General features: G+C 43.9%; 1 protein-coding gene and 1 long non-coding RNA gene across 3 annotated transcripts in view; one reads left to right on the top strand and one right to left on the bottom strand.

Moving 5' to 3' along the window:
- LOC119169567 (cell adhesion molecule Dscam1-like) overlaps nucleotides 1-22,357 on the bottom strand; it is a 219,747-nt gene that overhangs the window by 132,323 nt on the left and 65,067 nt on the right. For both annotated transcript variants that reach the window (XM_075875971.1, XM_075875973.1), the window contains exon 2: nucleotides 969-1,141. In XM_075875971.1, coding sequence (XP_075732086.1) covers nucleotides 969-1,141 — 173 coding nt within the window. The remainder of the gene's footprint in view (nucleotides 1-968; nucleotides 1,142-22,357) is intronic.
- LOC142774843 (uncharacterized) overlaps nucleotides 1-22,357 on the top strand; it is a 374,795-nt gene that overhangs the window by 327,886 nt on the left and 24,552 nt on the right. The window lies entirely within an intron of this gene.

Here is a 22,357-nt window from a genome sequence, read left to right as displayed (position 1 = left end):
CGAACAAAAAAAAAAGGCACGTTCCAACAATGATCACTTTTTGATGGCTGATGCAGCATTCACCGATGTAAGTGTGCATTCTGCATAGCTTGCTGTAGTTTGAGTTTCCGTTTGCCGGCCGCAAGTTCTCCTAAAATATGAAGTTTAGTCTCAAATAATTGATATGTGCAGTTTAACGTCCCAAAACCGCCGTATGATTATGAGAGACGAGGTTTCCGCCATCTGGCGTTCTTTAACCTGGACCCAAATCTAAGCACACAGTCTACAGCGTTTTCGCCTCCATCGAAAATGCAGTCGCCGCAGCGGGGCTTCAATCCCGCGAATGGCGGGTCAGGAGCCGAGTACCTTAGCCGCTAGACCACCACGGCGGGGAAAGATTTGGACACGCCGACTGCTGAAATCGTCAGTGCCTCGAGCCCGTTACAACAACTACCATTACATGATTGACTGAAAGGACACAAGAGTTCATGTACACATGTTATATATTATGGGTAGGTTATGGCTGTTTTAATGATGAGCGTGAAAGTAATCGATTCAATGCAGATCTAGTGCTACTTGATAGGAAGACCTTTAAAAAGACGGTGCTTTTGATCGCAATCACACACCGATCCCCCACCCACCAACGCATCCATTCTATCAAGCCATTGTAATTCATATGCAAATGATCATTTTCATGGCCACTATGCCTCTTGCTGGTAGTATTTTCACAGAGACCGCGCTTGTGGGGTTGCAAAAGGCCACTCTGTGCTTCGTTATCGTATTCTTCAAGCACAACGGACGTATCACTTGTGGGAAGCACCAGACAAAGGGTTCCTCTTTTTTTAAAGTGTTGTTGCATTGTTTAAGAACAGCCGAGGAGGTTAGCTACATCGTAACAACGATTAACTTCGCGTCCGATGACTACTGAACAAACGCCAGAAATTGGTGCCGAAACGCAATTACAGCGTGGTCACTATTCATCAACTTACCGTGGTTGCCGAGCTCCCGTCCTCTTTCTCCCACCGCACATTGGGCTGCGGTTGGCCATGCGCAGAGCAGGGAAGCACAGCTCCCGCGTCACTGGAAAACTCCACTAGCGTTGGGGGCTCGAGCACGATTGTAGGGCCATGGCCGCTGCCCTGAAGAGAGCTCGTGGCTGAGCCTGTAAGAAGGGTAGAAGAAGACAAAATGTGGAATAAAATAGTTGAACTGGTAACTATAATGCAAAGCAGTAGCGTCGTACTGAGCCTGAGAACAAAACCTTCATAAAGGCAAATGAGCGATCTCTAAAATATGGATGAAAAAAAAAACAGTTTCCAGTGGCTTCTATAGCCGTAGTTCGATGCATTTGTGTGCAATAGGAGATGTTCCACGGGTTTCAGATATATTGTGAGATTCGACTGGTCGCCGTTTTTTTTTCCCTGTGTCTATAGCTAGATTGTGAAGAAAACGGTGAGGGTGGCATCAACAAAAATGGCTTCGATGACAGTTTTCGCCTGGTGCCAGTAATACTTGTGATTGGTTGGTTAGTTCCGAAACTTTATTGTGGTCCTGCAAGGCGTGCGTCAGCGCGCAGCGGGCGACTCCCACGTCGGGACCGTTAGGCCAAGCCTATCGGCCGCTCTACGGGCCTGCTGGACGTCCCAAAGTTGATTGGCCAGAAGGGAGCTGCGTAGGGCCGCCTCCCACCTTACCGATTTAGTGTTGGGGTTAGTGTACATTGCCTTGCACTCCCAGAGCATGTGCGCCAGCGTGGATGCTTCCCCACATGCGGGGCAAGCGTCATTGGGGAACACGTCATTGGGAATATTTGTGGTATCCGAAAGGAAACGTCTCATATTTTGTTCCATTTTTTTCCTCCTTTAATTACAGACAGCGTTCTAGGTTGGTCGTCTCGTTGAATTTCCCTAAGATTGCACTCCTTGCTATCATGTCTGACTGCACTCTAAGAAAAAAAAAGCCTGGTAAGAAAATTTTGTGGATTTCGAGTGGCTGCGTATATGATTTTTCAAAGACAGAAGTCAAGTATTTCGAGTCGTGTGATCATTTCCAGTCGTGCGACCCAAAATAGATTAAATGTGTCTCCTTAAGTATCATATAGGAGCTAGCCAGAACTGACCAGGAAGAACAACACATACTGCCACTTTTGGTGATGTCGATTGATGTTTAATGTCACCGGCCCGTTGCATGTGTAGGTACTGCCGTCCACATTAGATGGGGATCATCTCTTAACCCTATTCTTGACTGAAGCGTCTGCATCATACAGCGACCGAAGAGAGAGAGATAGAGATAAAGATGCAAGAAAAGGCAGGGAGGTTAACCAGACGCACATCCGGTTTGCTACCCTGCACTGGGGAAGGGATGAAGGGGGGAAAAGAGGTTGCAGAGAGATGAGAAGGTACACACAATCACGAGCACACTCGGGGAGCACACACAGTCTACAGGCGGTCGCTAAGGTTTGTTGACTTCAGGTAAAGTAGCAGTGCTTTAGTTGCTTTCTGCGCAACTGAGGCAGATGCCTAGTATCTTCTGCACACAAAATGGTCCGGGGTCAAGTTGATTCAAAACCATCCGGAGCTGGCATCGCTGTGTGTCGTAGCAAGCGCAGCTGCACAGGACGTGTTCGACGGTCTCTTCAGCTCCACAGTTGTCGCATGTAGGAGTGTCTGCCATACCATTGCGAAAAGAGTACACCTTTGTAAATGCAACACCCAACCAAAGGCGGCATAATAGTGTCGCATCGGAGCGGGAAAGTTGTGATGGTAGCTCTAGCTTGAGCGAAGGATCAAGTTCATAAAATTGACACCTTTGGAAGCTGGTAGACGACCAGAACGTGCGTGTGAGATCTCGAGCCAGCAGGTAAAGTTGTCTTGCTGCATCATTCCTTGATAGAGGAATCGGGACTACACGGGTTCCTTCATGGGCTGAGCGGGCTGCATCATCGGCTAATTGATTTCCGATAATACCGATATGTCCAGGCAGCCATTGATATATAATATCATGCCCTCGTGCTAGAGCTTTATGATGGCAATGTCTGATTTCTTGTACCAATTGGTCATGACTCCTCCTACGCATGGCAGACTGCAAACTCTGAAGCGCTGCCTATTTTCCTGCCGCTAAAGCGCAGCGTCGTTCACACTGGACGCTCCTCGCGCCACCGAATATGCCATCTACCACGGGGCGAACGCGGGATGGAAGTGCTGTCACCTGGTTGTTGTCGTGGCTGGTGGTCTAGTCTTTGATGATTCTCGTATGCAGAAGCAAGAAAAAGCAGTCCTGCTTACTTCGCTGCCCAGTCCCTGTCTTGTAATACATGAAGAGCAGAAAAAACCGCTGGCGCCAGCGGCGTTGGTGAATTCGTCTTGCCTTGCAAGACCGCGACAAGCTCGGTCACTTCTTACATGGAATAGTGACGTGAAGTAGGCACAGAGTAGGCTAAACTCTTATTGGTTGCAACATTCAGTATACATGCACTGCGACATGACAAGTGAATAGGGCTTGGCCGCCATTTTGCAATATTCCTTGACAAGCGCTCCTGTTGGTCCGCAGTGACTGATTCGGCGGCAGACGCCACAAAAATCGGACCGATAGCAAAAGGCGCGGAGAGTGCCCTTTCAGTGGATCTGGCCGCCGCCGAATCGGATTTGGCGCACTTTAGGCGGCTGGAATGCTCAGTGTGAACGTGCCCTTAGGCTCGACCGCGTGAACGTGAACAGCGATCATGAACGCTTGAATGATCGATGCGGCATGTATAAACGCCAACGCAACTCACCGCAGATTAGACTACCGACGACTGACAATCTGTTTACCGCTATCAGTCGACATCGTGAATTGCTTGTTGAGAGACGTTTCGTTTTTCGGGCGCAGTTTCGCCGAAATAACAACTTAAGCCTTCAAAATGCTGGCTGCTCCTTTTATCCTTGTCACAACCCCCCAACACCTATTTTTACAATCTTAATTATTTCTTAGAGTTTAGGTTGGCGCAATCGAATCCTCACTTTGTACTTCGGCGATGTTTTCTTTTCTCAATTTTTTGTGCTCTTTAACCAATACTTTTGGTACGCACTTCGACTTTTAGCAAAATGAATTCTCACGAAGCCGATTGGTAAATGAGTTTGAAACACAGCTCTATATCAAAGTACCTAGCATGAAGCAGCTTTGTTGTACTTTGAAGAGAGCAATCTAGACGAAACGGAAAGGTGGTCAATGCCGCAACCTTCTCTCCTTCATCTTATTCGTGAGCCTTTGTTGGCGTTTGCTATCCTAACGCAATTTCAGAATGATAGCTTAACACCAACTAGATGTTCTTCATTGCTGAAAACTTCAATGTTAGTCTGTTGTACTGACTTAAATGCAATCCAAAACCTCGAGTTGCCTTTATAAGCTCTAGTGAAAGCTGTTTTTTTTTTCAGCAGCCTCAAAATGCAAGAATCGGGTGACGTTCAAGAGATGTCTTTACGATGTCGAAGCGGGAGCTGTGGCGCCTGCTGATGTTCTTTGTCGTTTTGTGCATTACATTCGGAACAAACATCCCCTCCCGTGCCTTCACCAAGTTGCATTTTCATGCAACAGAAATTCATCTTAGTTATCAGCCAGCCGCTTGTGTAATCTCTACAGAAAATTGGAAACAAAATCATCGCCATATCCACAAAGTGAATGATTTTAGAGGAGCTTGATTGAATATGAATGGGTAACCCACGAAACTTCCATACACATCTTCTATTATCATATATAGATCGACAACCTTGTTATATATACACTTCGCCTCAGCATTTCACACCCGCACTTTGAGATGGTCTTGCCGCTGCTTCCGTGGAGATTCTGCTTTGCTGGCCCGAACCTCTGGGTTTCCTTGGCGGTGAGCCCTGTTAGCTGTGGCCTTGAAGGTCCGCAGTTCCGGGCTTGCTTACAAACGAGCCTTCTTTGCTTCAGCATCCCGAGCTGTCACCACAGGGTCTTGGTGGCGAGCCCGAGCTGCAGCTGCGTCGCAAGCCCATTGCAATGCTGTCTTATCTTGTGGGTTATACACGCGGCTGAGAGCTTACCAAGTGTGCTCACTGCGTCAGCTCCCGGTCAAGAGAAGGTAAGCGGACGTCCCGAGAGTTGTGTGCGCCACGATGAGCGACGGCACACCGTCTAAAGTGAACAGTCATGTTATCGCCCGGAAACCGACGCTTTGGAAGGCAACGTGCGTTCGTGCGCGGCCAGACCAAACAAGACTGACACCTTCCTCATTTCCTCTCTCTCTAACTTTCTTTTCTCTCCCACTACTACCCAGCCCCTGTGTGGCGTTGTTGAAGTGACATCTTCAGAGAGAGGCAGTCACCCCGACACATTTTTCTTTTCACTTCCCCTTCTTTCACCTTCACTTCGAGGAGGCGAGTGCGCAGGCCATCGAAAACCTTTGGAAGGATGGATGTATGCTATGAGCGTCTCCTTTATAGCGGGGTGGGGACTTGTGTATCACCAGGATTTCAAGGAAAAAAGATTTCTTTATATGTTGGCCTAATTCCTTATCTACAACGAATAAATCTATCTTATTATAACAAAAGAGTGTAAATTCTTGTTCCGGCTCTCTGCCTCTTTAGGCAGAATGACCTCCGTTTCCCAGTATTGCTGTCCCTCATCTCTACTTTTCTGCCACCAATACTCTAACCGTCTCTTGCTTGCTTTTATCGCGAACGTGTTCAACTTTCCATAATTGTCCTTAAAATCCAAAGCCTTATGTAGGCTTGTACCCACACCAAAATCTGGGTGGATATCTCTGCATTTATTCAGGACATGTTCAATCATTTCCTTAGCTCCTTCACAGCATGTACATTGTTCCTCTTTTTATTGAATCTCCTTTTATGAACACGCGTTCTAAGGCCACCCAATCTCGCTTCGAACAGCAAAGCACTTCCCCTTAAATTTGCACTGGACCTCTCCCGCCTTATTTTGTTCTTGCTTTTTCGATAGTTACTGAGAGAGAGAGAGATGTAGACTTCAATAATTTCTGGCAGATTGCTGGGATGGGCTCCCACCTCGGTAGTTACTGAGAGCCGGTTTTTTTTTTTAATTTTCCATCGCTACCATTCATCAAACCCTCCCCGCCTCTCTGAATTTTCACTTAGTGCTCCCTGTTCCATATCGGCTGGTGAGCCTCTTAGTTTTTTTTCTGCACTTTTTATCCAAGCTCTTCCTATAAAATACCTGAATACTTTCCCTGCCCGTCTACTCTCCTTCGTTTTCCTAAGCCACTTTTCAAATCTCATTGTGCTCTCAGCTTCCCTTACTTCAAAGTCTGTCTATCTCACATCCCCTTTTACAACCTCATTCGTCGTCTTCCCGTGAGCTCTTGACGGGAGGCGACCCACAGTCCTTTTATTTACATCCATTCCTGATTGCACCTTTGACTTCATGCGCACCAGTGAGTTCCAAAATGTACTCTCTGGAACCATTGCACCTTTGCAGAGACCCTCGAAGCACTTCGTAACTGTTCTATCCCCGTAACGCTCTGTGCTTCATTATTGCAGCACTCTTTTTCTTCACTACCGATATTTTTTCTTCTACCTCTATATACATATACACCTCATTTACACATACTGCGAGGTACATGTACTCGCTTAGCCTCGGTATTTCTTGGCCCTGTATTGAAACCGCCTGGTCTTCGTGATCATTGAGTACCATCAATCCACATTTCAATGCAATAAATCCTAGTCCTAGAACTTCGCCTTCCGTTCCGCATATATCTACCAGCCGCTGTATAACATCTTGATTTTCCCCAAATAGGACAATATCGTCTGCATAAAATGAACCTGGAAGCTACTGCTCTGCCATCAGGCCAGCCTGTTTATCTCACAGATTAAACCCAATGTTTCTACCTTCTAGCGCTTTTTCCATCCTTACCATGTACAGCACGAATAACAGTGGGAACAAAGGGCATGCCTGTTTCACCCACTTTTTAAGTTTAGCGCTGTCTATGCTACCTGTTCCTCCCCAATCCTTGCGAACTGTATTTTCTTGGTATATTTCTCTCAAAAGCCGTGTACCGTCTTCACCAATGCCCACTTTATTCAATATGTCCCACAAAATTTCCTGATTATAGTTGCCTTCACCCCCGTAACGTCTTGGGGCCGGCGCATCACCTAGCTAGCATTCTTGGAATCACACGAGAAGCGACCTTGAGCGCGACAAGCAGAAGGGTACACTGGTGCACACGTCGCCGACATGGGAGAAGCCGCGAGCAGAAAGGCTCCAAAGAACACTCGCGTTGCTTTTCTTTTTTTGTGTGTGTGCGTGTGTATTGCGTAATAATTCCTTAGCCTCTTCGAACTTTTCAATATATATATACGTCGATGAAACTGTTTCTTTACACTCTTAAGTTTTGCAAAAAAAAAAACGTGGTCTAGTCCCCACTTCTTTGAATGTATAGTGTGTTGATCACAATGTTTTCAGCATAAGAAAAGAAACAATCTTTAAAAAGATAAAGGACATACACAGGAAAGCAATTATATATAGTGAAATAAACCTTTTTGATTAGTTACATCAGCAAAACAGCGGAATTTCAGTAGAAATAGATTGAAATCTAACATGGCGCGCGTAAACCAATGCTTGGGACCATTCATGCGTGCATATGCGCACACACAGCAACCAAACCTCAGACCTCAATGAGCAACTCCTATGGCTTAGGCACATTCTTATAAATGGTCAGTCTTCGTTTTCTCTCACTTCCTTCATTCTATCTATCTATCTATCTATCTATCTATCTATCTATCTATCTATCTATCTATCTATCTATCTATCTATCTATCTATCTATCTATCTATCTATCTATCTATCTATCTATCTATCTATCTAATTATCTATCTATCTATCTATCTTTTGGTTTATATATTTTTTTGTGCGACTGGCACAAAAACAGTAAGCCCGCAACCACCCAAGTTCCCCAAAGAAGGCCTCGCTTCGATGCACATCTAAGCGGAAAACACGTTTTATCATCGGCAACTTTATTCACATGCCTTGGCACACGTGCCTGCCACGCCTGAACATACTTTCTAATAACGCTCCGAAGACATGACGGCTGGCTCTTACTTTATCTACGCCCCTCACTTGCCGATGTTTGGTCATAGGCTGTTTAGCAACGCAGTGCCTCAGATATGTTGTTTATTCGGCGCCAAGCCCCAAAGTTAATTTACAGGTGCTTTTAGGAAGGGCTTAATACGACAAGAAAACATGTGTAGGGCTTCGAACATACCACTCATTACACTGGCTTAGTGGATACTTCGCAGATGACAAGTTATCGGTGCGCTAAATGCGATTAATTACGCACGTGCTGCAGATGCCCATTTTTTATGATAGCTTTTTTCCCGCTAGGACGTGGCGATCAATGTGCTTCAATGTGCCTTGGAGACTGCAGCGGGACTACATAGTAAGTGCGATCGAAATAATAAACATACGTGTTATTTTAATTGAATATATGAAGAAAGCGGAAAGCCAGGCACGTGTTGCGGGCCCTCTTTTTTTGCATACAGATTAGAAAACATTGATTTCTGCGTGAATGTCATCTTCTAAATCATACTTGCTGTTTACGGGGCTTTGACGTTAGTATGCTTCACACCCCTTTTAGCATAACTTCCGGCTCGTGCTCGTTTTTCTTTTCTTGCGACCGTGAATGTTAGTTGATGCAATCCGTCAAACATCTTTCTCTGTGAGAAAATTGAAAAATAGGGCTTGTATTATTAATATTTGCCTTTTAACGAAAACTTAAGAAACTTGCGATGTTGACCAAAATTTAGATAATCTTTTTTATTGCCACCTATTCCTGTAATAAATATGCGGTTTACTCAGCCCAGAACTAGTACTTAAAACTTTCAGTCAAACTAGTGATAGCTTGACTAAACAAAATGCTTTCTTAAAAAAAGCTGCCACTAAAAGAAATATTCTCCATCTGCAACCATATTTTCCATGCGATGAATAATAAAGCTCAAACAATGCATATAACATATAATATTCTTGAATAAACACCTTCTATGTATGTGGCCTGGCATGGTGCCAGTGCCAACACTGCAATTTAAATGTGATAAAAGCATATATATATATATATATATATATATATATATATATATATATATATATATATATATATATATATATATATATATATATTTATATATATATTCAGCACTTTCTTTACGAACTTGTATTCGTGCGGTTTATTCCAGTCATAAAAAGAATAGTCCACACCATGGGGAGCCCACGTCACCTTAACCACAAGTCATGGTAAAAAAAGTGCCGAACAGAACAGATCTTCTATTTAGCTGATACATAACTCACCGATGAAAATATATAAACGTTTACAAAAACGGTTTCTCTTGAAAGCACGCAAACAAAAACCTACGCGCGTCTTTAATATCCAGCATCTCACCCAACCTCAAGATACCCTGCACGCACAAGCTCTTGACGCAGGCTATGGCGATGCAGTGGCATGGAAGGACAATGACTTAAAACAAAACAAAACAAAGCCGTACACTGACAGCCGAATGCCGCCAAAGCGGCTCAGTATTTCTTCGGAATGAAGCGACCGGCACACGAACTGCGCGCTCAGGTATTCCAATCATGACCGGCGGTTGCTCGGCGGACCAGAATGGCCCGCGAAACGATTTCGCCAAACACCGCTGGTGCGGGCCACCACTTCCTGGTAAAAGTAAATTACGGTCCCTCCAGCACTCGGCTTGTGCGCTGAATCCGTACAGTACTGCGAGAACTCGACATAGAGCCAGCCAATTAGAGCTCCGAGTTTCGCAATGCCAATCGCGCTGATTCCTGTTTACGTTTGCACGGTCGTTGGAAATAGCAGTGTGGGTGGTAATAGTTAGCCAGCCTAGCAAAAAAAAAAAAACCACCCCACCTTTTTCTATTGAAGCTTCCTTATGCTGTTCTGAAAAGAGACACGTATTTATTGGCATGCTTACGCAGCTTCTACCATACACTGTACCTCTGCTGCATGCTTTTGTAAATAGAACCAGATCGAAAGAGTTTGACAGCAAGAATAAATGACAGTGAGCCGCAATGTATTGAGACAAAAAAAAAAATCGTGCGCAGGTGGTAAAGTGAATAGGTAGCTCATGAGGTGAAGAACGAACGAACAAAAGTTTCTGAAGTGGTTCAAACTTCAATGTGCATTTGGTTAGACACCGTTAGAGAGGAACTATCAAGTCTTTTTCGCTTATATACCTAATTTTTCTCTGGGTATTACTGGGTTCATTATTGGGTATGGGCTGAGAAAATAAAGTTTCAAGTTATCTTGTCTCCCTTGCGTTCAGTCAGTTCTTTCGCATCTTGATTTACTTATTTCCCCATGACTCCTTGCATCTTGTTGTTTAAGAAAGTGCGTGGCATTTCGGAAGTTTTCGGAACCATGTAATAGAGCAGTGAGAGCGGCTCCATATATCGTAAATAATTCGCCAACTGCCATGGAATTTCTGTAACGTGTGTGAATTGAAAGAAGTTGTCTTCAAAACGTGTTGAACCAATATAATGATCCCACGAGTCTAAGACTGGCATAAGAAGTGACTTAAAAATGAGAGCACCCTGAGGAGAAGATGGCAAATAAAACATTGCTGTACAAATGCATCGCGGGAGAACGATCGGTCGAGACACTGAAAGGGGATGCGGTAACAACTACAGAGAGCATACATTCAGTAATGTGACAAGAGTAAACAAAATAGGATGATTCAGCTGAGCGGATGGCGTGAACTTCACTGGAGACACAAATAAGCTCGCGGTGAAGTCTATCAAGCGGGGTACTTTTTTTTTGGTATAAAGCAAAGCAGGCTCTGAAAGAAGAGTGGTCACAACTCGGTCGTGCGGTTGACACAAACAAGTTACGGAGGAAAGGCGAGGCAAAAGAAATGAAAAGTGAGAGAAAGTTTTCTTTTGACATAAAGGCGGTACGCATAGAAAGGGAAGCATGAGTGCGGAAGGACTACCAGAGATCACGTGCCGAGTAGTAAAAATCATGCTGACGGCAGTGATTTTGGCCGTGGCATGTGTATGCGTGCACGTGCCTATACACATCGGCACAGTTATTGCAGAAAGTGCCTCATCGAAAGTCACAGTTAATAATTTACTGCACTAGGTACTGTATTCACAAGCCACGATCATTTGAAACACATTTACCTTAGGTTAACCTAAAATATCTTTAGTGAGACTTCACTAATTAGTAAAACACTCAGTTTTATTTATCGTGAAAATATCAACCACTTTACAGAGTTCTGTAAATCAGAGCCGCCCTCGATTGGGGTTTGTGATAATAAAAAATCGGATCACCGATATACAAAGATAGCACGTTCACACGCACGCACAGACACATACGGGCACACAGTGCTGACACACACACACCCACACACACACACACACACGCGCACACGCACACACACACACACACACACGCACATACACACACACACACTCGCGCAGGCGCACACGAACGCAGGCGCACTCACATTCACACACATGCACGTACACATCAATGCAGGCGCGCGCACGGACAGACACATGCGCACACACAAACACATGTTCACAATTGTTTTTACTTCTATGTGCTGAAGCAAAAGCACACTACGCCAACGTGCCCATTCAGCGCTGTGCATCGCGATTGTTATCGTTAATGAAATTTCTACGGCAATGCAAATTCAAATTTATGCGGCATAATCACCACATCAAGAAAATTAATTTCAAAAGCCAGCACTGAAGCGAGAACGCCTTTTGCGTGGGCCACAATGGAGGCCGCTTCTGACGACCGCGAACAATGCGCCCTGCGCCTCATTTCCGCGATGATGAATAACGTCTGCTCAGCTTCGCACTGGCCTTGCGAGTTTTTCGCAGTTGTACCGCGGGCGAGCCCCGAGGTGTCAAGTTGGACCGGCGGCTGTCGTCTGCAGGAGCAAGCGAACGCGCTTTTGTTCACTGTAGCGGAACGAGGATGCCGAAAGGCCTGTGCGCAAAGTGAGGGCGAGGCCGGAAAATTGGAGCTCCAAACGAGATTGGACATTCCACTGGCAATGCTAGGTACTTCAGAGAAAAAGCCCTTGCGTTATAACTGAACCTCTTTTCCCTCTGCCTTGTCAAGCATGGTGTTGAATAAATTTTGACCCGCTGCCTCAACACCCTATGAAAGAGCTGAGGTGTGCCACTCGAAAAAGTGATTCCAGCCATACATGTAACACTAAGCTTTGTGTATCACTCGTACCGAACGAACATGAGGCTTGCAAGAAAAAATATTATGCATTATTTTTCTTTCGAGGTTTCGAGCCAGTGGTTGGTGCGTGTATGTTTACCCATTTCATACTATATCTCAGTAAAAGTGATGCTGCCTGCGTTTTTCACTTTTGTGCCTGGATATTATTCTTGCCAGACAGCGACCGTTCTCCTATAGCCCGGGATTTCCGGCTATACTTTGTGTTCTCAGAAACAAACAAAAAAGTGAAAGTTTGAAGGCTCTTTTCGTATTTCTGCTTCTTGTATGCTAATTTCCAGATTATGAAAAGATTGCGACGTGTGCCGCTTTTTCATTTATTGTTTTACAAGCTTTTACGGGGCGTGAAAAACGGTGAGGATTGAACAGGTGTTGCGATATATAAACAGTGATGCTTGCGATGTGTATTCACAGACTGATGTACAGCACCGAAAGAAAAATAGTTTTATAATAAAATTTTAAGTAAAATTTGATTACTTACTCACCCAAGTTTCCGTTGAATATGTACGGCTTCGTGTGTATCGTGGAACTCGCGGTGCGTAAAACGAAAATCTTCAAACTCAATGTTATGAAAAAGCATGCGAGGTGAGCATGTATTCAGCTGAGAAAAAAAAAACACGAGATGAAGCGACAAAATTTTTCGGCAACTCAAACCGCTAGGCGATCGCGTTCAGGGGTGAGCGAGCGAAACAGAGCAGGTGTTCCGGTTCCCGAGAAAGGCTGTCACAGAGTTTGAGCACTTTTTTACTCTGACAAAAGTGCCATCCATGAGCAGAAACTTGAAATTGGGTGTCAAAACTGGACGTGCACCTTCACCGATCATATACGCACGCTTTTGCCGAGGTATCCTGAAAACGGTATGTTGAGAGTTTGAAAAAAAAAAAACTAACTGCATGATTCGCAGTTGTTAATGCTTGACATGCATATCGCAAAAACTTTTGAAGTATAGTGAACATTATTCAAGTACGTGAACATCCATCTTAGATTATCACTTTTTTGTGATCTAGGCAAGGAGAGTACGCGTGTTTCGAAATTTTATGCAAAAATCTATTTCCCGATATATAAATGTTCAGGCTTCACACTCCAGTTCATATAAAGGTGTTCTTTTTTAATGTTTTGTTCACATTTTATTCATTTAGGCAATAAACGAATTACTTGGAATGGAACTTTAGGAAGGCTCCAATGAGCCGGTGGCACCACGGTGTGATATTGAGTGAAGTTGTCTCGCGTAAAGTACAAAAAAAGACGTAAAATATTCTGAAGATCTAATATTTCTTGCATCAACACTAACATTCTCAATGATTGATATGTGGGGTTTAACGTCCCAAAACTACCGTATGATTATGAGAGACACCGTAGTGGAGGGCACCGGAAATTTCGACCACCTGGGGTTCTTTAACGCGCACCCAAATCTGAGCACACGGGCCTACAACATTTCCGCCTCCATCGGAAATGCAGCTGCCACAGCCGGGCAACGATCTCGGGACCTGCGAGTCAGCAGCCGAGTACCTTAGCCACTAGACCACCGCAGCGGGGCCTAACATTCTCAAGCTAAGCAAAATTGCTTACGATTGAGTCTTTTACCATATCTTTATCACTACATACTGGAGAAGCATGTGTTGGGGGGCCAGAGGGTAAGACATAATATTTAAACTCAAACCTCACTGAGAATGAGACTTTAGAGTAGAAGCAAGCAGAATAAATGAAGAAGAACTATTGATTTATTGAGTTCACATAAACTACCTTTCTAGCCTGTCAGTCCCTTGTTTGTACTCATCCTATCTGCTGCTACTCAGGTGTCTTGCTTTTAACGCAGTTCAAATGACCTTGTGGTATACATACACACGAGTGGAAAGTTGCCTAGGTGCTACCAACTGTGAAATCTGGAAATAAAAATAAGGCAAAAAACTAACACCCCTTATCCCTGACTAGCATTGTTTACAAGCTACCAGACCGTATAAATCCCATATTCTTACCAAAATAAAAAAATAGCCATTACATTTCACCCCAACACCATAATTTTTGAAGGGGTTTCCCTTTTCAAGCCCAGCTGCTGAAAACCACACATGGTTGTTTTTCTAATAAAAATTCAACACGCCGACAAACTGCATATCTATACATTTTCTAAAGCATTCGATTGTGTAGCACAATGTGGTTCAATTACTAAACTGTAATTTCCTAATTCCCATTCCCTAATTGTATCTTGGCTCTAGAATTTTCTACTCTCACACAAGCCGGTCGCATGAATCAATAACAGCCGATTCATATCATCTGACGTAAATGTTTTTAAGAGTAGTATTTGGGTGCCTAATATTTCTCATTGACATCACCAGCCTTCCACCTCATAACTCATCAAACATTCGTTTTTGTTCACCAAAGATTGCATAATGCACCACAAAATTATAACTTTGGCAGATCACCCAGCACTACAGCATAATCTTGACATAATCCCATTCTGGTGCTCAAAGTGGTAGATGACGGTTACTAATCAGACATTCAAACTAATGACATTCAGCCGGAAGCAGTCAAACTTGGCTTACACATTCTATCCTAACAATATCCATATATTGTTAATAGACTAGTACAAGTACGTTGGCATTATAGCTTCACTTCTAATTTGTCATAATCAACACACATTGAATTTGAATCTGGCCGAGGCTGTTGCATTTTGATGGAAGCGAAATGATGCGTAAACCAAGTACTTCGTGATGCCAGTGCACCTTAAAAAACACCAGATGGTCAGAATTTCCGGAGCCATTTACAACGGCGTTTCACAATTGTAACGTGGTTTCGAGACGTAAAACCCCATATATTCTTATTAACACACACTCCAAAAATTGTGCCACCCCCCCCCCCCCCCATCACGTAAACTCGGATACCTGAAACGTAATTTTTATGTCACGCCATCCAGTGCCCGAAAATAGAGATACAGACGTTTCTTCTTGCATAGCTTGAATGCGCATCCTCCATTTGGTCACCTCACGAAGAAATAGCATATTCCATCGACCTATTAGAATCTGCGCCAGACCGCCCTGCGCGTTTCCTCGTTCGTGACTGCAATCGCAAGTCCAGGGTGAATAACACCAAGGCTTATTTTCACTACCATCCCGAGAATTGCACAAGAAGATCGCCATTCTGTACTTATTCCACGCAATAATTGAGAAAGCGCACGTGAATATCTTGCCAATATACATGCCTCTTCGCACAACTCGCCAACGTCATAATCAGCATGATTTCGTACGTCTTTTCGGTCACACCCATGCATTTAACGCATCTGAGCTAACGCGTCATTGTTCAATGAAATGACGTTCCTGATGATGTCGTGTACATTCGGGATCACGTGGCGTCTAGAAATAAAAATAGAATATAATGTATGTATGACTGTGTGGTATAGATGCCTTGAAATTATGTTTTGCACATTGTTTAATGATAAATTGATGACCCGTTCAAATACGTACAACGTGCACATTCTAGCATTCCTATTATTACTTATGTTACCTCGGACGTTATATTGCATTGCGTAATACCTAGTTTTTGAATTCCTTGTTTGTTTTGTGTTGTTGCGAAAACATCTTGCCTAGTCTCCTGCACATAATACTGTCACGTGGAGCTTGTGAGGTATTTTTAAATAGATAAGTAAACTAAAAAAAGCCATGAATGTAAGGCACATCATGGAGTGCAAATTTTTTCATTCGTTCGCCATGTACTGCCTTTCGCTTTTCACAGCACTGCATGTGGCAGCGACGCCGGGACAAGCCGTTCATAGTGCTTCGTGGCAGCCATGATAGTACATGTAATGTTCGCACGCAACGTAATTGCTCAACCGCTCTCACAAGCCACGCGAAGCCCACAAACGGAATCGAGTAATCGTACAGAAAACGCCTTGCAAATTTTATACGACATCATTGTAACAAGGTTCGGCAATTGTGCGTATTTCTTGCGTCCGTCACTCTAGGTTGTCTCAAAACTTTCAGTTTATGCTACAGTACATGTCAATTTCCGGAGCTCTCGACTACGGCGTCTCTCATAATCATATGGTGGTTTTAGGACGTTAAACCCCACAAATCAATCGCTACAGCACACGTCGGATGTCAGTGTAATGGGAGAATACTCCACACACCGTACGCAAGTGCAAATTTCGGGTGCTTGAAATGCTTGAAGTGTGCTCAAAATTAAATTTGATCTAAATGTGATTACCAAGTACCGATTACATGCGCCGTGGTGGTCTTCTGGTTACGGTGCGTTACTGCTGGCCCGAAGGTCGCGCGATCGAATGCCGGCCGTGGCAGCCGATTTCAGATGGAGAAAAAGTACTGGAAGAACCGTGCGCCTAAATTAAGGCACATATCAAGAACCCGTCGCACGTGGTCAAACCTCCAGGAACACTCCTCCACGACGTCTACCGTAATCATTTCGTGACGTTGGGACATGGAACCCAGCAGTTACCATGCGCTTTCACGCAATACGTGTATGCACTACCATGTCACCAAGGTCGCCAGTGTCCGTCGCGGCGTTCGCATTTCGATGTAGTCCAAATAGCAGAGGTACGCGTACTGCGTACTGGCGGTGCACGTTAAAGAACGCCAGCTGGTGCGAAATTTCCGGAGTACTGTCCTGCGGCATGCCTCATAATGTAATCGCTATTTTTAGACCCGAAAACACGAATTATTGTTATTATTATTATTAATATTATTATTATTATTATTTTTTATTATTATGCAGAAATAACCTGCTAATCAATTGAAGCTGTATGTCTACTGTCTACAACGTCAAAAGTGTTTTGCTGAAATATACGTGTATTACATATACATATTACATGCGCGCGTGCGAACACGTGTGTGTGTGTGTGTGTGTGTGTGTGTGTGTGTGTGTGTGTGTGTGTGTGTGTGTGTGTGTGTGTGTGTGTGTGTGTGGGTGTGTGGGTGGGTGGGTGTGTGGGTGGGTGGGTGTGTATGTGTGTTGCGTCTGCATTGGCTTTGTACAGTTCTTTGTCCACATGTGATCTTGTATAGACTGCGCCACGTGGTGCAGCAGACGGGATACATGTCGTTACGTGGTGCGTTCGAGGTGTTCCTAAACAACCCAGAATAGACGTGAAGACAGGCAGTAAGAGGAGCAAGCGAAGTAATCAAGTAATGGACCAGCAGGCTTTTATAGGTTTTTCCGAACCACGTTCTGCTGGGTATGTGCATTTCGGCTCTTTTCATCGCACTCGGTGGCAGTTCTTTCTATAAATAATCCTAGTTTTTTTGTTAGTTGGCGAACGCTTTCCCCTTCCAGATTGCAGAGTTTTACGATTATAAACTGGAAGACGGTGAAGCGAGGAGCCCGATTTTTTTTACACCATGATCTAAATGTTAAGAGTAGATACCCACCCAGCACACCGTAGTACGGTATAGTACGCAGGTGTTGTTTCCGAAAAAAAATTGTAAAATAATCATAAAATATGAAGGTTGGTGAATAAACATCGGGCGTGCGTATACACCACGCAGCACAGTCAGGGCGTAAGCTGCTACAGCGACCTTTTTAGAGCCGGTTGTAAACTCTCTTGGGACAGCTTATACCAGCACACATGCAAGAAAGGAAGGAAGAAAACAAATGAAAAGACAAAGAGGTTCGCCACTTTTTTGATCAGCTGGCTACCCTGTGATACAGACGCAACGTATGCACTACGCCATGAAATTTTTGTAAAGTGTGGGAGCACCCGCTATGCCATTTTTTTTTCTCGCTGCGGATAAGCACGGTAACAGCTACACATCCGCAGAGCATCATGTGTACTTCGTTGATGCTGCATTTGACGAGTGACTAAAAATATTGGCTGAGAGTTTTGTCGTATAGTGTTAAGCTCAATACCACATATTCATTGTGTCATAAGCATTGCGTTACGCCTGGTTGTTGTTGTTGTTTTAATCTTCTGCCACGCTTCATTAGAAAGGTTAACGTAATTCCTTGCCCGTTATGACATCTCTATAAGGTCGTTTCGTAGAGGAACACCAACGCCTCTCAGTGGTAGAATATTCGATTGCCACTGAGAGCGCCCGAATTGAAATCCCGTCTGATGCTGAATATTCATGTCATAATATCTTTTTTTTTGTCATTTCACACAATAGCATTTACGGACACCGACAGCGGCTGGCAACTATACGCTATTGAAAGTAGCAGTTGCGATCTCATAACAGCTTTCGCTTTAAAGAAGCTCTTTCCTGTAGAGTAAAATCCATCTATTGTTTTGTAAATATACCACGTCTTCTCACTGCACGACCCGCTGGCGTCACGCAGAGCCTGTAGCAGTGGTAAGACATCGTATTACGCACCGTGAGTGCGAGGCACTGGAGTTTTCCGCAGTAAAGAACCCCAGGTGGTCAAAATTTCCGGAGCCCTTCACTACGGCGTCTCTCATAATCAAATGGTGGTTTTGGGACGTTAAACCCCACAAATCAATCAATCATCAATCGGAGTTTTCCGCAGGGATTGATTCAGTAGAAAGAACTTAAGTGCGCATGCAGTGGATGACAAATAACCACCCTAAACATGTACGCAAATTTTCACCTAATATGGGCTTTTTTGTTGATAGATAATTGTTTTAATGCAGCCAATTCAGGTTAAAAATTACCTGTGATTGCTGATATGTATATTATTATTTTCCCACAATTATAAGTGTGGAACCGTTTTTACAGAGCATGCATAAATGTGGTAGGTATTTTCTTCTTTTAAATCCATCGCCATTTGTTGAAAGTGTTATTCACGTCCATTGAATTCAATGAATCAAACAAGCTTTAGTTATAGACTCTGAAAACCGATACTTCATTCTTGAAGTGCTTATAACCTAATGGAGAAATCTCCTCGGGCACTTGCGCGTAAACGCTCCGGTAGGAATCACGTAATACCCCGTCGTTAATCTAGGTCTCCTTTCTTTTTTTCTTTCATTGCGGTAATGGAAACAGTCCGAGTTCTCAGTGAAAAAGAGAAAGCGAACAGACTTTCATACCGCAATGCTCGCTCAACAGAGAGAAGAGTGCACAGCGGAGAGCCGAGAGTGGAGGGGAGGAGGGATGAATATAAACGACTCTGTCAGGCGGCATCCGAGACCTATCGACAGCGATAACAGCGTTGGAAAACCCACTGGGCACGGCGCCTCTGAGGGCCGTTTGTCACCCGCCGCCTGATATCACTCAGCTGCCCTGCGGGTAAGACGTGGAAACGGAGAGAAAACGTATGGCAGGCATGTCGTTTGCGCGGTTGTCCCGTACCGAACGTGAGCAACGGGCTTTCGGTGTGAAATAAGGAATGATGCTCGCCAGCTAAAGTTTTGAAAACGAACAAGATAACGAGAGACCACGGTAACCTCATATTTATTTCACGACTTTTTCGACGATCTGGTTTACCTCAGACACCTGCGTGACCCAGAAATAGGTAATCAAAAAAGTCGCTCGGTTCCTTTTGCATTTAGATAAGATGACTGCTGGGCTGACGCAATCTTCTTTTTATTGTCACTCGGTTGTATTGACCAGCCCGGAGGCGTTTCACACAGAACTTGGTTTTCCAATGCCAGCAAGTTCTAAAGAACTGTAAGCATTTTGCATCTCAGGTTGCTTAGCAGTGCTTCCAACATCGGCACACCATTTACAAAGTGGCAATATCATGTGATGACACAGTGACATTACGTTGATGCCATCACGAAGCCCCAAATTTTGATGACCTGTGACGTAATGATTACGTTTAAAGATAGATTGTCATTACGACAATATATCATTTTTTTTGTCACTCGTGTATACACCACCGATACCGACCAGTATTCTCGCATTTGATAAAGCACCTAAGGCTAACGCCTCAAGGCAAATAGCCAGAGCGGTACGATGCAGACGAATCGGCTTAAAAGTTGGCGACTGCCACCAATGCCAGGTGATCATCGGCATACGGTAATGGAATGTGTGCGCATACTTGTAAGCTCACGTTCACGTACATACAATACAGAGCATATGATATGTCACTGATACGGCTGCAAAGGCGTTTGTCGCCTAAAGATTAATACTTGCGAATGTTTGAGCAAAATAGCAAAGTGAGTCAGCGAAGTTTATTAAGAGGAAGAAAAAACAACAGCTTTGATTGATTGATATGTGGGGTTTAACGTCCCAAAACCACCATTTGATTATGAAAGACGCCGTAGTGGAGGGCTCCGGAAATTTCGACCACCTGGGGTTCTTTAACGTGCACCCAAATCTGAGCACACTGGCCTACAACATTTCCGCCTTCATCGAAAATGCAGCCGCCGCAGCCGGGATTCAAACCCGCGACCTGCGGGTCAGCAGCCGAGTACCTTAGCCACTAGACCACCGCGGCGGAGCAACACCAGCTTTCTTAACAAAACGCCTTGTTTATACGAGCTGGAGGGGCTGAGATAACACTGAAAACGGGCTGCCTTCAGACCTGAAAATTTCTCTATTGTCTTTAATGTGCTCGTTGTGGAAAAAAAGGACGAGCCTCCATCCTCATGGTGAAGTCCCTCCGTTGACCTCTTTTCTATTCGAACGCACTGCTGTTACCTTAACCTAATGATGATAGTGTTGCTCACCATCTTCTATAGAATATTCAACGCTCGTATTGTCTTTATTGAAGGGTTTCTACAAAATATAGAGCCCTAAATAACGGTGGTAGATTCAGCAAAACGGTGACAATGAGTTCGGCTTTGAATCCATTGATGCTGCATGCTTTATTGACACTTGTTTGTCGCAGTATAACAAAAATGAAAAGTTATAATAATCAGACTGAATAGAAAACATTCGCTCTCATTCATCATAGCACGTAATTCAATATGCTTGAATCTGTGCAAACAAGGGGAAAAATACATTTTCTTGATAGTACATTTGAGAATTGTTATTCGTTTTCTTTTTGGTTGATACTGCGGCATTAGACTCAATAATGTTATCATTGTGAGCAGCAATTTGTCTCTCTGTAATGAAGGACTATGATTAATTCTGTTTTGACAATGTGTGTACCTGTATTTTTTCTCCTTATGGTTCACTTCGTATTTGTCAAATACTTTTTTACTGACATGCTTTGGTCGCAAATAACACACACACACAAAGTGAAGAAACACTCAATGACAAGCACAAAAAGTTGAGTTGGAAGTGCCGCTTGTGCTTGTCGTTGAGTGTTTCTTTACTTTGTGTGTGTGTTATTTGCGGCCAAAACATGTCAGTAAACAAGTACCAACTAGGCAAACAATCTGTATTGTTAAAAAATACTTTCTTGTTTTAAGCATTGACTTTTAAAGAAAGAAAGCAAGAAGGCCAGTGCTTGCGTGTGGCTTCTTGTCAACTGCATGGTTTTATAACAAACAGGTCTCCCCCCATTGCAAGTTTCAAATAAACTCTGCGTTCACTGGCGCTACAACACGATGTGTGTTCGTTGCAGTCGAAGCAGTGCGATTTCCGGCTGTTGTTCACGAGCTAGCACTTTAACGCGATTGCGTTATAGAGCTCATTTCACAGAAATTACTGTGTCAGTGGTCCTTGATTGTGAGCGAAAATGTTATGCGTGACCAAAAACTGAGCAAATAACATAAACGATAAAAATTCCTGGGTCAGAATGAGGACCGAAATATTGTCCTTTGGGTCTGAGTGGGGATAGAACGCAGGTCGCTCGCGTGGCTGGCGGACGTTTACCATACGATCACGTGTCTCCTTGTGAATACAGTTTAAAGCACTTCCTCTGCATGGAAATGCAGTGAAAGTAGCTTGCATGAGCTACAAACACATGCATGCTGTATGCATGCTTCGCTTTGCAACATGAAATATTGCAGTAATAACGCGTGGTACAAGCGTCCATCGCCTGCGGGCCTCAGAACATGTGATTATTATAACGGCTTTGTGGTTTAAAGCCAGTCACCCACTGCAAAAGGCACACACGCTATACTGCGCCCATTGCCTTAAGGCCACGTGGCCACGTAGTGGGTACATAGCAAGTTCGAAAATGTTTCATGGTATTTGAAGTACTTGCTAGGAACAGAATATCTTTATCGCGTTCAACTTCTGAAAGCAAACGTTAGAGTCCCCTAATTTTTTCAAGCTTAGTATTGGTTAAAAAAATTGTGTATGGGGGAATGAAATATAACTGCGGTATTTCTATCATCTAACGTTT

Source organism: Rhipicephalus microplus, chromosome 2 (assembly GCF_043290135.1).
Source record: "Rhipicephalus microplus isolate Deutch F79 chromosome 2, USDA_Rmic, whole genome shotgun sequence".
NCBI lineage: Eukaryota > Metazoa > Arthropoda > Arachnida > Ixodida > Ixodidae > Rhipicephalus > Rhipicephalus microplus.
Note: the sequence above shows the minus strand (reverse complement) of the source record. Positions and strands in the feature narration are given on the sequence as shown.